A 15,432-nucleotide genomic window follows, 5' to 3' on the forward strand; every position below is an offset into this window, starting at 1 on the left:
AGTTAATGCATTTGCAGTGCAAACTAGCAGTTTAGTGTTCTTTATAGAGCCATTTAAAGACGATTACATAAGATATACATTGAAACTTCACACATAGAGATTATTTATAAATACATATTGCTTAGAACCACATAAAGTCATTCTGTATGGGAATTACTATATATAAAGTATGTATAATGTAACTATTGTGCACATTTATTATACAGCTAGTACTACAGGTATGGCCAGTCACTTAGTTTTTCCTCAGATCCACAGTGCTAAGGCATGGGTAGATTACTTACTGGCATCTTGCAAGTTTTAGACTGAATCCTGGATATTGTTAGATTTTTAGCACTTGTGCACTAAAATACAATGCAGGATGGTATTAAAAAGAAGTATCACCCATTACTCATTTCATAGGCTGCATTTTGTTCATTGCATTGTCAATTTTGTTCTAAGTGCTTAGAAAAAAAGTACATTTCCTTGTTGCCTTTGGTTTTGTGTTGAGTGAGCTTTAAAAAAAAAAAAAATTGGCATCTGAGAGAAAGTAGAGTGAAAGAATATTACTTTACCTACCCAGACAAGAAGTGGGAGCATCATCACACAGGTCTGTTTACCAGAGAAAACTGGCACAAATGATGCTGAAGTGAAAAGTACAAAGTTTTCAGCTGCTTGCTTCTAAGGTGAAGATTTAAGTACATCTTTCCAGCATAAGGCAAATGTTGCTTCTGCTCCTTTGGTTAAAGTTTCAAGGCTGTTTTCTTAATGAAAAGATTTTATTTTTAATGTCTTTGCCCTGCTTGGCTTTTTAAAGAAAATTTAATTTAAAGGAAACTGTCCTCAAGGAATCCAAACATAATTTTCTGCCCCAGGAACTTGTGATTCACCAGAGTGAAGACATCAGAGTCTTAGAGCTGGCCAAAGAACACAAGAGAAGGCATGTGGCCTACATGAGGTAGAACTGAATTATTAAAACAAAGAAATTGGCAAATCCATGTCCATGCCTAAGTCTGTTAAAGAGTTCCTCATACAAATCATTGGCTAGATTTTTGGTAGAACACCTTTTCCCTGTTTGAAGTCAACAATGCAGACCCGTTCCTACTTTCTGCCTGTTACAGACAGTAGCTCTTTGCAGAATGTTTTTTTCCCAATTAAGTTCTTCTCAGCTTTTTAGCCGAGAGGTTTCGCTCAGCTTCCACAAGGCTGTGGAAGGAGGGGCTTTGAACACCCGAGGCAATCTTAACCCAGTGCACCGGTTCAGTTCATTAATCCCTTTTGTATGTCTGAGAGAGGAGAAATGCATTTCCATAGAATGTAATTTTGTCTTCCCAGGTGATCTTCTCGGAGGCTTCCAGCTTCTCAACTGATTTTGATCAGCATCCACAAAGTGACCACTGCACAATGTGGGTGGCTCAAGCCAATTCTGTACAGTTTCCCACACCAGATCACAACATAGTCTATCCTTAAAATCTACATTGCTAAGTCTTACGTCATTATCTTGAAAGCTGCACATGTAATTTAGGAATTAATTCATACTTGACAGCATTTTTACTTGTAGACCTAAATACAATTACATATAAGAAATGTGCTTAACTAATAATTGCAGTAAAACTTATGTACAGATCTTACATTTAGCTGGTAATGGATGTAATTATACATTTGTGTATTTTATAGGTCAAGTCTTTCTACTTCAGTTCCAAATTAGGAATATTCTGTAAGTTAATGAATTTTAAAACTATACACTGGCTAGTGAGAAGTTTGCTGCCATGGGGCAATACACCTGAGCTTCATCGCTTGCTGTGGTTGCTCCCCTCAGAAACAGGTTTTTACCTCTGCTGCAGCTAGACAAGCAGTGGTACTTGAGTGAGGTTAGAAAACAATTTTGGAGCTAAAAGGTTGCATTGCAACCTTAAGTGTAGCTTTAAAGGATGTAGGAAATGAAGACTATATGGGCTTCTTGGGATAATCTGTCCTGTCTGCTGCTTCTGTGGACAAGTCATTGTGTATAAGCATTTTCAGTTTGAATATTTAGAGCTAATCCTAAAGATTCAGGTAGTTTAGTTTACCTAAACCAAGTGTAGTTTAGGTATTTTGTCCCCAGTGATTCAATGGAAAGATTTTTCTGGATCCTTACAGTCTATTAGGTCAGAAGTTTCTTCTTATTCTCCATCTTCAATTTATTCATTGTCATTTTACAGGTATTTATTTGGATCACCCTTTGGTGTGAATAAGACTTCTCTCTTCCAGAAGTTTACCTACATAATCTGATTTCATAATCTTACCTGTTTTCTGCCAGAATGAGTACAACACTTCATGAGAAGAAACAAGACAGCCTTCCCTTTTTCTTTTCATTCCCCTCCTCACCCTACCAGCACTGATGAAGGAGGGAGGACTGTTCTTCCACAGTGATGAGGGCAGGCATTGTCACCTATTCTGTCCCTGTCGTAGGAAGAACAGTTGCCTTTCCTCTTTCTTCATGATCAGCAAGCCTCTTTATCCTCACCAGAGACAAGATATTTGTATGAAGTGCTCTCTTGCAACTGTAGGAACACAGTCTGTAGGAACAGGGGAGGTCTGTGGCAACTGTGACGAGTCCTACCTTCATATATACATCTACCTTGTCTGCAGAGTCCACAGAGCAAGAAAATAACTGTTTTTCACTTCTGTTTCCTGTCTTTTGGGTGGGCTAGTGCTATTGTACAACTGCAGAACACTAGGAGTAATTCAACAGCATCTAGGTACCAGGGGTTACATGCCCCTTCTTCCTGCAAAAGTCATGCTTTTTATTACAGTAATCTATTGAGAGTGAAAATGTAATTATTTCAGTGTAACTTTTTGTTTGTTTGTTGACTTTTATTAAGAAAATTTGAAGGCATATATCTCTGAAGAATGCAACGTGGAAACTCTTTGACTTTTTAATTTCATTTTCTTTCCGAAGTTACACCTGAAAGGGCTGTAGCACCTATTCCTAGTTACTGCATTGGAACCTCCCTAATTCAAGCATTTGGGGACTAATATCTCTCCATTGCATGTGTAATGTTTTGTGCCATTACAGCATAATGGTTGCTAATAATGGTAGGCGTCCTTCAGAAATAATATGTGCATATTAATAATAGGAGGAAACAAGCTAATTGGCAGAAAACAACACAGAAATTAAAATAACTGTAAAAAGCATATGCAAATGTAGATATTGTTGACAGGGTACTGCCAGCATGAGGAGTAGGTTCTTAGCATTCAGCTAACTGAGGTTGTGTGCAGGCTAGCGAGCTCTGGGTTATTGGGGTGGCAGTATATGTCATCAAACACACTGATATGAGAATGCTATATAAATCACTGGGCCAAGTTCTTCTTCAAATTCATGTGTTCAACTCCTAGTGACTTCAGCCTCAGATACGTTTCTGCATCTGCAGATACTCTTCGACAGTCGTAAAAGGAATTTTGCATAATCTTGCTTTAAAGTCCTTGGATGCTCATAAGGATTTTACATTATGTTCGCAACCTTATCCTACTCTTTTTTTTTACTTCAGTGAAAGCAAGATTTTCTTGTAGCCTTAATTCAGCAAAGCATTTAAGTGTGAAATTCATTTAAGCCAAGGAGTCAAAACACTCACTTTAATAATAGCTTCCTTTTTTTTTTTTACAGTAAGTAAGGCCAGTTTGTAAGTGCTATGTGCAGGAGTACACTAGCCAGGAATAAATGTCTCTCTATGCAATAACTTATTTAAAATACTTATTTCTTTAAATATGGTATTACCATTAAAGGTCCAACTTTGCTGCTATAACTAGAATTTCATGTCTGGTATGTAAAGCAGTTTTATAGGTTTCATAATCATGAGGCAAAAATAACTGTTTTAAAAGGAATATTAAGTACAAGGTGACATGTATAAATTGCCCTAGAAATGTTAAATAAAAAGATTTTTTTAAAAACGTGCAGCATAAAAATTATAGAGGTTAAACTTCTAAGTGCAGTCCTTTTATCATAAGCATTGTAAAACTCAAAGAATTCACATGCAGTAAAACCCATTTTACTTTTTACTATAATATTTCTCCTTTATAGTATTCAATTTAGGTGTTGGCTAACCAAGGAATGACCTTCCCAAAATAAATCACTTTTCATGCTTTCCCTTATTCATTAATCTTGTGTTATTATAATATACAGGAAATTATTGAGTTTTAGCATTTTAAATGTATTTGAAATCCATTCACAGAAAAGTTAATGATAGTGGTACGTGCTTGCTGTCTACATGGTGATAACACCAACTCAGTGATTTTTATCTCGACTTTCACTAACTGGAGTTGATTTCTTATTAAAAGGGCAAAGATAAGTCACTTGAACTCAGAAAAAAAATCAGTTTCTTATTACAGGCCTAGTAAGCCTCTGCAGTGGAGAGAAACTTTTTGTATAGTAAGATTTTATCTATCAAATAAACCTACACAAATGTCAAGGATTCATCCAATTTAAACTAACTGGATAAAAGAGATCTGTTTTCTCTAATTACTTGAAAAGTACCTAGTAGTAATAGGATAAGACAGCATAGGTGACTAGCCAATTACTTAGTTTAAGCTATTTACATCAATCCATATGCTATAAATTATGTCTAAACTCTCTTGCACTTCTGGAAAAGTGAATAAAATCATATAAGTTTATTTTGAATACAAGATCAGATATGGTATGCTGAGTGACACTTAAAAAGAATGAAACAGTAACTGTAGCTTATTTTCTGAAGCAATCTTGACACTAATGCTAAATTACAGCTTGGAAACATCTAGCATTTTTACCTTTATGAGAAAAGGCTTTTTACATATTTAACATAATTCTAAGGAAAATATACTGGAATTATGTATAAAGATATGTACACTGTAACCAAAGGGCATTTATATTCCCCAGTAGAATACTTACAACAGTTTTATTGCCATTTGGTGTCATTTTGTAACAGATATAAAATACAGACAGTAAACAAACTAGACTTCAGATTTAAGCTGACAGCTGTTCCTTCAGAAGCAATATTCAGATATTTAATCTTAAGAATATTGAATATTTTACAATTGTTTGAGCAAACTATACTTTTAGCATGTGAAGGACTGCATGCTTTTATATGCAGTTCTTGGATCTGATAATGACACTAAAAAACAACCTTAGAATAATCTACACATTTGTTGCTCCCATATATTCCCTGGGCAAATCAACAAATTGCCTCATGTTTTATTCTTAATTCCACAAATTATTTATGTACACGCAATGTTACTATGAATATTGGTCTCTGTTTTTTTTTCCATATGTGCATAAGGCATGCAGCTGACTCCAGCGGAGTTTATGCATGTATCTGACTGCAGATTTTTCTGTTCTAACATAATTAAGGAAATTAATTGGCCAAGTTTACCACAAAAGCCCTACACACTGTTTTCGTAACGAGTCTTACTGCAGTGGTCACTAAAGATTTATGGAGAAGGGAAAGAGGGAGGATTGCTCTAGCTCAGTAGCTGAGGTTGATACACTACCTAATGTCTTCATCATCATATGGCTTCATCTTCTCACCAGACCCTGCGGAGGGGTCAGGAAATCTCTGGCCTTTCCAAACATTAAGCTGGATCAGCTGAGGTGAGTGTGTGAGGACTTCTTGGCTGGGGAGAAGCTGACCAAGTGTAATTAGTTGGTGTAAACTGACCCACATCTGTTGGCTTCAGCAGCATCATGCCATGTCATCCACAAACACGGCCAGTTTACAATGAGTTGGTTTCCTGGAGATCCTGGTACCACTAGGGATTAACAGCAAAGGTTTATCCGTTACAAGAGGGATTCCACCCACATTAATGCATGCATGTGTGCACATACTCTTGAGCTGAATAGGCTTCACCACATGCTACCCACCTAATTCTGACATCTAATCTTGTCCCGACAAAGGCAAGTAATATTTTGCAACTTCATTCAACGGGAGGATGATCCCTCTCATCATACATTGAGATTCAGTTGGGAATCACACATGATAAAAGGATGCTCCCATGGGCACAGACAATCAAATTGATACAGTCTTTAGTTGAGGTTCATGGCAGTGTTGCTAGTTCTTCTGAAAATGAGAAGTAAACCAGACTGTTTTAAGTTACCTTCACCAGTATATATTTCTCCTTTAATGGTATAATTCAATTAAAGATAATCAGTTTAAGAAACAAACTGTCCAGGTGGTTCTTTCCACTCCACTGAAAAGATGAGAGCAAGAAAAAGATTTTTCCTGGAGAAATCTTGCATGTGTATGCTTTTCTCTTAAATTGATCCAGCTCATCTCACATGTGACGTGTGAATGCTGTCCTGAAATGGACCCAGCCTGTTGCTCCCTTGTGATGGCCAAACCAACCCATTTGCTGCAGATGAAGAGGAATGCACACACTGTGTCTCAACTGAGTAGAAATTGCGTCTCCATACATTCTGTTTCGGATTGTTTACCCTTTCAAGTATAAGATTAAGACCTTACATTTTTCAGTAAATTGAGGCATAGTCTTAAATGGAAGCTGTGACTAGCAATTGTTAATCTCTAAAGATTATCAACTACTGCCTAGGCTATGCTGCTGCATTGTTGTATTTTAACCTCAGTAAGCAATTGAGTACCACACAGCCTCTTGCTCCCCTTCTTCCTCCCCAGGGGATGAGGGAGAGAATTGGGAAGAAAAGAAAACTCATGGGTTTTGTAAAGACATAAAAACATGAAGACAGTTTACTAGGACAGCAGAGGAAAATATAATATATATATCAATAATGATAATAATAATAGGAATAATAAAATATACAAAATGAATGATGCATCCTGTCTCACCACTCAATGACTCAATGACTGTTACAGCCCGTCCCAAGCAGCAATCATGGAACAGAAAAACCGAAAATGATCCCAGAACAATTCCAAACAGTGAGAGAAAAGCCAGTCAGTTCACCAGCCCACCTCTACTTATGTACTATACTGAGCATGATGTCTAAGGCATGGAATACTCTCTTTGGGCAGTTTGGGTAAGTTGTTCAGGCTATACCTCTCCCAGCTTCCTGCACCTGCACGTTAGCAAACCTGGGAAGCTGGAAAGTGTCCTTGATCTCTTTAGCAATAACTCATAACATCAGTGTGTTCATCAGCATTCTTTGTATACCAAATCCCATACTAAATCCAAAACACAGCAGCTTCTGAGAAGAAAATTAGCTCCATCCCAGCTGAAACCAGGACATGCATGCAGCAGGATGAAAATGTAGGAGGCAGCCTTGCAGCATGTGGCCATTTCTCCCCTCTCCAGTTTTCTCCAAATCCCAGGTGTGATCTGCTCTCCACTCCAGGAACTCACAGAGTCTCGGGGAAAAAGATGTATTTCCATCAAAATGCCATGTCCTGCCTATCTGTGATGGAGGCTGAGGTCCAATAGAAGGAGCAGGAAAGCGATGAGACAGGTCCACCATGGGCTTTCAGCAGGATGAACAGGCTTTCAGATAACAAGAAAATGACAGAAATACCTACAGTGTAGCATTATAGCCTTCTTCTCCTCTATGTGAATATGCAATTTTACATCATGCTGGCTTCTTTATTACTGGCAGAGAACGAGATGAAAAGCAAGGGTTACACACCTAGCCAACACATACACAAATATTTTATGGGCATAGATATTTACATTTATTTTTCCATGGGGGCCTGAGGAATTAGAACTGTTTCATTTGGATGTTCACAGAAGGGATGGGAGCAAGTTTTGCCAAAGAGCAGGCATTCAGTCTGAGCCAATGGCCATGGGAAAATATGTTGTCATATCACTGTAGTAGTGCTGTGTAACAAACACCAGTGCCGATAATTAAGAGATACTTTAATAATTAAGAGATACTTTAATAATTAAGAGGTACTTTAAAAGTGTTATTTTGTATTGAAACTCTTCCCTTTTGGTTACAGCACACTTTAAACAGCCAGATTTGCTGTATTTTAAGTGATTTTCTGAATGACTTTATGCTGCGAGGGTACAGCCACTGATTGCTACAGAACGTATTTTGTACTCTTAAATGCTTACAATCTTTATTCATCACCACGTAGTTTTACCTGAATTAGCAGTAAAATCTCTGAAGTCAAAGGATAATTGCCGAAACAGCATTAACTTACTTTATACAAATAAAAAAAATAACCTTTGAAAAAGTACCTTGCAGCTACACAGATTGACAAAATGCATCAATTATATTTTTGCTCACTTTATAATTACACTGCAGTAAGTGCACAGTGAACTTTACTACACGATTGATTAACCGTAAGGTTACTGCTATTAAGTCACTCTCAGAAACAACTTTGTCGTTAATTTAAGAACAGAACTCTGCACAACATCTGATCAAGTCTAAAAACCTGACATATCCATACAAGCTTCAATTTAAAGTCAACAAGTAAAGGATAGCACTGTAAGTGTAGCAGAGGGTTTCTGTTGCTTTGGTCAGGCATGCTGGGTATATCAACTGTCAGATTTGAAAGAGCTTTCAGTATGTGTTAACCAACACCAACAAAGAGGCTTTTCCAGTGAGTTATAACTATCCTCTGTATCTTCTTTTTTTTTTTTTTTTTTTTTGGCGTAGAAACATAAAAATTAGTGTTCCATCTTCTGGGTTATTAGTATTAAATCTCTAGGTATACCCTGATGATATTTCCTAATTTTTTTCTCAGATTGCAACAGGAAAAATATTTCTATTTCTATTAGCTCACTGATGCTATAGGCCCTCTTTTTGTCTTCTGTTGTCTTGACTTCGTGTTTTGCAAAAGCATTGCTATGAAGCCCTACCATGGCGTTGTATCTTTGCCCGATGTGCCCTGAAGGTTTTTCATGCCATGAGAGAAACAGATTAGGAAAACCTGAAACTGGACTATCTCTTAGTGTAAAAGAATAAAACTAAAAATAAAGTAGTAGGTGTTCTGCCTAAGTGGTACCTAGCTAGGAACAAAGACCAGCCAGCTACGAAGAAACTTGCCTAGGATGTGGGATGAACAAGACCACTCCAATGTTCAATTACAGTTTTTTACGTGAGGTAGGGAATATCCCCTACTTTGCCTGTATCCCCCTGTTCCAGAGGTAATAGCACTTCCCAGCTTCCTAGCTTATCAAACTCAGAAGTACAACAAAGATTTTAAGATGTGTCATCGGACAGAATATAAAAATACAAAAAAGCACAATAGAAATTAGAGATTACTCCTGTACATAAACCAATGTTTGTATAATTTGTTACAGTTATCTTAAACCAAGTTGAGAACAGCAGAATTCATTGAAACATTACAGTATTACTGGGACAATCTACTTTTTCCATGCTAGCGTTTGCGTAATAGCAGCTGAGACAGAGCTGAGGCTCTGTTACTTCTCAGTGTCTGAAATTTGATTTCTGTTCACATTCATCTCAGCAACATTTCTCTTATATGGGCATTCCAGAAAGTGAAAACAATTGGAGCCAGGGCACTCTTGTGCAAAATGCCACCCACATGACGCAAGCTGAGGATCTGACATGCGATGTGGTAACTGCTAATGAACTGAGCTGGATCTGATGCAGTATCTTGGCTTTACAACCAGTTTCCAGTCCTATAACACATCATCTCCTCCTCATGGCCATGATTTTCTTCTTTGAAGGTCTATTCTTTATTCACTCAAATCTTCCCCATGTGTCAAGGACATCATAAGAAGAAATTATTAAAAGCAACGGGCGTAAAAATCCCCATTCCACTGTTTTACTAAAGCATTTAGAGTCTGAGAAAAATTAGGCGAATTCACATTTCACATGTGTTTAAATTGCTAATCTCACTGCTCTATCTGTATTAGTGAATACATTTACAGTAACTTTTACTTTATAATGTTTTGGCAGAGCTGTTAGAAAAATTATTATAAGCCTAGGAGTGGAACTGAACCATGAAAACTAAACTGTAAGCTGCTGTAAAGCTGGGTTATTAGTATGACAGAATAAAATTTCACACACATGAAAGCTTCTAAGCCTCAATATTTTGAAAGCAAGAAGAGAGAGGTGGGGAAGTGTAATCAAAGTCAAAGTTCCCTCTGATATTTCACTGAACGCTGCCATAATAATATGTTGGTTTTGTCCATTCTGTTTTTCAGGCATTTGGTGATATTACTGAAGAAAGTCTATTGTGTAATGAAATGAACACAGCCCAGGAACGTGTGAGTGAAATGGACAACATGCTGCATACATCTTCAAGTAGCAAGCTCAGGGAAAGGAAAAAGAGTACAGCAAGGTGGAAAGGTATTATTTTCAATTTCTGTACCTAGCTGAAAAACAATGCTGATACCTAAGTATAAAACCATGGGAGGGATAGGAGAAAACGGATAATTTGAAAACACAATTTCTCTTGGAAAGACTAGGGTGTGACCAGTTAGAGCTGAAATTTCACAGTTGTGTTTTCCAGTGGGTCTTCATCATTGGGTAGTTTCATAAGTCTGTTGCAAGAGTCCTAAAGGCTGAAGAGTTATCATTCACCCAAACACTGTCACACTTTCTGTTCAGAAACTCAGTACAATAGCGCAATCCAGAGCAATCTGTCTGGAGCAAGGGCTAACGTTTAAAGTATGCTGAGGGCAGGCTTAAATAATCTACTTTATACATAATTAGGTATGCGTCCACACTTATTGATCTGAGTGCAAAAGTCCCAATCTCTGAGACTTACATTGTGTTTTCCACTGTGTACTGAGAGCCACTGGACCCCTTTGAGTGCCTAGAGAGGCACATGCAGCGTGGAACGTGCCCATGTACGTCAAGTTGCTAAGTGACGTTGCTGCTGGTCAAAGGTAGTATCAGGGTGTTTGATTACAGAGAATTACAGAACACACTGGGTATCCTTAGACATACATCACTATTATGGCAAGATATCAATTTCCTCTTGCTCCTTACCTAGGGTCTCAGTAGCACATCTGGCTCCACTGGATCCATGCACTTAGCTGACTCCTATCATTGTCAGTTTCCTGAGGCCTTCTGAGGAGCAAAGTTCAGTTAAAAGCACTTTGTGTTACTTTTAAATCCACAGTAATCTTGTCTGCTGACAGAGAAACCTTGGAAAGTTCATGTGAGCACACAAGACACAGTTTTTTGAAGGAAAATTGATAAATCTAGTGTATGGGCTCTTGCTCCTGTATCCCTCTTGCTGAGGGAGGGAGGTCATTGGTACACTGTTGCCTGTGTGTTTATATCACATCTTTACATCTTTTTCTCTACTCTTTAGGAAATTACGTTGTCTCTGACAAGAGCTAATTCCTGCAGTAATGCATAGTCCACAGCGTTGTTTACATCCTGATCCACATCCATGGTATGGCAACTATCTGATAGGATTTATGGTTCTGATGTCCACACATCTGTGCGTACAGTGTTGTCCTACAAATGCTCCATTCATAGCTCTTCTGTGGCTTCATCAAGGTTTTCAGTGTGGTGAACGCAATGGATCAGATCACAGATTGGATCATACAAATAGAATTGTTTCTTTTTTTTTTTTTTTTCTCCTTTCCAAATAGTGAGATATTCCTAGATTTCTCAGGTTTGCTTGTTCCTTCTTTTTCAGGTTTACTTGTACCTGCTAGTGGTGATGGGGAAAATGTTGCTGGTTTGTCTTCCAAGTTTCATGACTAAAACATTGTCAGTGTTTTCAGTAACTGTTCAAAGCAGAATGCTATTGCAACTGCAAGGCTGTGAAGATGCCCAGAAGAGGAACAATAATGGCTTCATGCCACCAGTTCTGTAGCCAAGTCCCAACAGGCTGCAAAATTTACGAGAGCTCAGAGAAGAAAATTTTGCTGGGGTCTTAATATTGGTCAGACCTGCTTCCCTGGGAGCTACAGTAGCTTAAAGCAACGTGGAGGTTATCCTCATGCTTTCTTACTAGTATTAAAGTATTGCTTATTAGTTTGAACCAGTCGGTGCCTATTCTGTTTGGCTTCATACAAATGCATAAGAAATGAAGTCCATGCCCTGAAGGCAAGGACTTTGAGAGACAACAGAAGGAGAAGGTGGAAAGGGGAACAAAGGCAAGAAAGGTGAAGTCATTTGTCTAAAGTCACCAAAGTCATAGGCAAATGCAGAAGTAAAGGGCAGACTGACAGTGCACTGACTCTTGGTCTGCCCTGCACTAGGATCCTTTTTGTCCTGAAAATGCAGATGAAAAAGGGAAAAGTCTTACCTTCCTGCTATTTTGAATCATTCATATAGAACACTTGTAATCAATTAACATAGTAATCAGTGACATTTTTCTAATGTGTATACTTTTGTGGTGTCCCTTTGATCATTCGGGGTATGGTAAAACTTTTTCAGATACAGTTACCTTTGCAAGATCTTTCCCAATGTCTTGAGCACTGTTGATTAATTTCAATACTTAAATCTAGGGTTCTCATCCATCTGAATAATCATTAAATAAGATTAGGTAGTAACCTGAATGTGAAAATATCACTCCTGAAAACAATTTTTCTTTGGGTTTGCAAGATAACAATTTGGTTTCCACTATTTTTTTCTTCTCTTAATTGATTTGTATGCATGTGCATACATCTGTATTTGTATGTGTTACACTCAGACAGAAATGGTGTTAAAAATATTCTGAATATGTAGAAGTGATGTGATTTCTGTGGGTTCTGTTGCATCAGATATTACTTGGATGACCTCTCTGTCATAACAGGAATAAAATTGCCTTTTTAATGTTTGCTTTGCTTGTTGACACTTTAAACTGTTGTACTTAATATTGAAGAAGAAACTAGCTGAAGAGAAATCATCCAGTCCCAGAATTTTAATGTGGATTTTTTCTACCTGAGCAGAGTCATGCTTTTCACTGATTACCCCAGCATCCAGGGTAATGCTGATTACCCCACAATGAGTGAAAGACACAAGCAATGCAGTGTAGGCCACTAGGATTGCTTGTGTACATGACTGTCCTCTGCTATGACTCATGGTGGTGATCTACTGCAGCTTATGAGTGACAGTACCAAGAAGATGGCACACTGTGGGCAGCATCATGCTTTGTGCATCTTCTTGGCCTCAGTTTTGTCTTTGAGTGTGACTGAATGTAATGGTAAAAATTCATTTGGGAACTATTATATTCTATGTTTCCCACCACTGAGTTAAGGTATCCCAATCAAGTTCTGTGAGATTTTGACTTCAGTGTTGGTAACATGCCATTATTTAGTCTGATGACAAGACTGACTTTACGTGCGAAGCCACCACACCTTCAATTCTGATAGGAATATGCTGATTTTTTAACAAATGTGGATCTGGTCCTGAGTCTTTGATCAGCATGAAGGACTTGATTCACCACTTTTATTCCCTCAGTTATGTTGGCGCGTCTCCACTCACTTTCATCTGATCTGGGATGTACAATTTTGCAACTGTACATATTCTTGAAAGCTGAGTTGAAAGTATGCTTAAATATTAAGTAAATTTATCTTACATTGTTTTTTTTTTTTAAAATGTACAATCCTGCCTATTTATTTTGGTTATCACATCCTGTGAGTTCCCATGGTTGTTGGTCAATATACACTGAGTGGCATTGGCTTTGAAATTCTGAAGTACTCTTATCAGCAATGTAATCCATAACGCTTAGTTGTAGTTGGATAGTAATTGCCTGTCTATACAGTGTTCCTTTACAACAATTTTCTCCTGTGTAGCTATATATATGTAGTCATTAGTGAAAAGTGTAAATAAAGAATCCTTTTAGTGGTGTAGTTTCCCTAGGTACCTACTGTGCTCTTATTATCTAAAACATACTCCCCATCTGTAGTTCTGTTCTATTAAAGGATAAAGACATAAGTATGAATTAAAAATTAAAATGCTTGTTGTAGATTGGAGAGCAAGGTCTGTTAGAATATATCTGGCACTAGGCTCACAGTACAGTAGATAGATTACACTGAACACCAGTTAAGCAAGGGGATGAAAAATGAGTGATTTTCATCATTCAGTTAAATATAGTGTTAAGTGGTGTGTGCTAGCATTAAAAGCAAATTACTTAGCACTTCACCAATCACAGCATGAGAGAATTCCATTGGAAGGAGTATTTCCAGTGATGCTCAGTCCTTAGTTTTATTAAATAAATCAACTGTTAATGCTTAAGGAAGCAATGGAAGATGTACTGCTATGATAATAAAAACATTGAAAATGTAAAAATAAAGAGAAGCAGTACCTCATTTTAATGAAATGCCCTAAGAAATCCTCCCTTTGTCTTAACAACAAAACTCCAAAGTGCTGGCAGATGTGTAATATCTGCATCTCCTGTACCTTCTTTAGGTCTTCCTTTCTTACTAATGAATATGACCTTTCCTTTTTTTTTTTCTTCTTTATAATGACTTTTTTTTTTTCTCATAAATCTGCTGCCATGTCACTGAACATTTTGATGAGCTTTTCTGATTCTCTCTTATATCTCCTTGATAGGATATTATTATCCCATAATCTAGAGATGGGGAGCCTGATCCTCAGCACAGGTACTTTTTAGTTGCTCAGTTAAAGATGATGGACATGGGAGAATTTACACCAGAAGAGGTTTTGACATTGAAGGCTACTTTTATATCACGCAGTACTGTTATTTCCTCCACAGCAATGGACATTGGGAGACAAATCTGCTGTCTCAACATGCGGAAATTGTGAGAAGTCATAAACCTATCTCAGTCTCAGACCATTCCTAAGCTGCCTCCTCCTATACAGGAGTCACTAGCAGGAGCCACACAGCAAAAGTCCAGGGAATGGCACAAGCAGGAGGTGGCCCAAGGTCTGAGCCACAGCTGCATCCTCACCAGAAAGATCAAACATTAAAATCAGAGAAAATTACAGCTCAGGTATCAAAATTACAAGATTAAGGAGACTGTATGTGAAGCTGTCTTGAGCCCTTCATTTTTCCCCTGGTGTCATTCTTTGGGGAATCCTATTTTGAGTTTTCTTTATAAAGAGACAATTGTAGGAAGTAGGGGACAAAGTAAGAGGATGAGGACCGAGAATCTCCTGTCAGTACATAATTGCAGAAGCTCTTAGATGGAGTAAAATGCCACCGCTTCTGGGATTCATTGTAAACATGACAATCAGTTATTTTCTTTGGTCATGGGAGGGAGGATAAGGCACAATCAACTTAAACTTATTGCAAATACTACTTATTTCTGGGGTGTTTTTTGTTTTTTTTTTTTTTTTGAGACAAAGCAAACAGCCATACTCCATGGATAAGATAGTTCATCTATTTTAGTACAAAGGTTAGCTAGAGACATTTTGAATTTTATTCTGGTCTTAAATTTCTAGGGATCTGTGAAAATGATGAGATCTGCCCAAAACATGTACCTTTTCCATTTGTGCTTAACTTATGCTTAACACTTTAGTGAAATTAGTGTGGTCCTATACAGCAGAAGTCTTTCCACAAATAGCATAGAATAGTGATGTTGGATCTGAAAGAATATTATGGAAAATATTGGCTTATTTAAAAACTATTTCCTTGTGAAAAAAAAAATTGTCAGTCTTTT

At 37.5% G+C, this 15,432-nt stretch overlaps 1 protein-coding gene across 1 annotated transcript in view; it reads left to right on the forward strand.

Annotated features, from left to right (window-relative positions):
• Window positions 1-11,212, forward strand: part of LOC104477431 (uncharacterized) — a 124,926-nt gene extending 113,714 nt beyond the window's left edge. Inside the window, exons 10-11 of the mRNA XM_086741480.1 lie at window positions 10,066-10,210; window positions 11,184-11,212. Coding sequence (XP_086597606.1) covers window positions 10,066-10,210; window positions 11,184-11,212 — 174 coding nt within the window. The remainder of the gene's footprint in view (window positions 1-10,065; window positions 10,211-11,183) is intronic.
• The last annotated feature ends 4,220 nt before the right edge of the window (window positions 11,213-15,432 follow it).

The sequence above is a fragment of the Chlamydotis macqueenii genome, chromosome 2, assembly GCF_036417535.1.
Source record: "Chlamydotis macqueenii isolate bChlMac1 chromosome 2, bChlMac1.mat, whole genome shotgun sequence".
In the NCBI taxonomy this organism is placed as follows: domain Eukaryota; kingdom Metazoa; phylum Chordata; class Aves; order Otidiformes; family Otididae; genus Chlamydotis; species Chlamydotis macqueenii.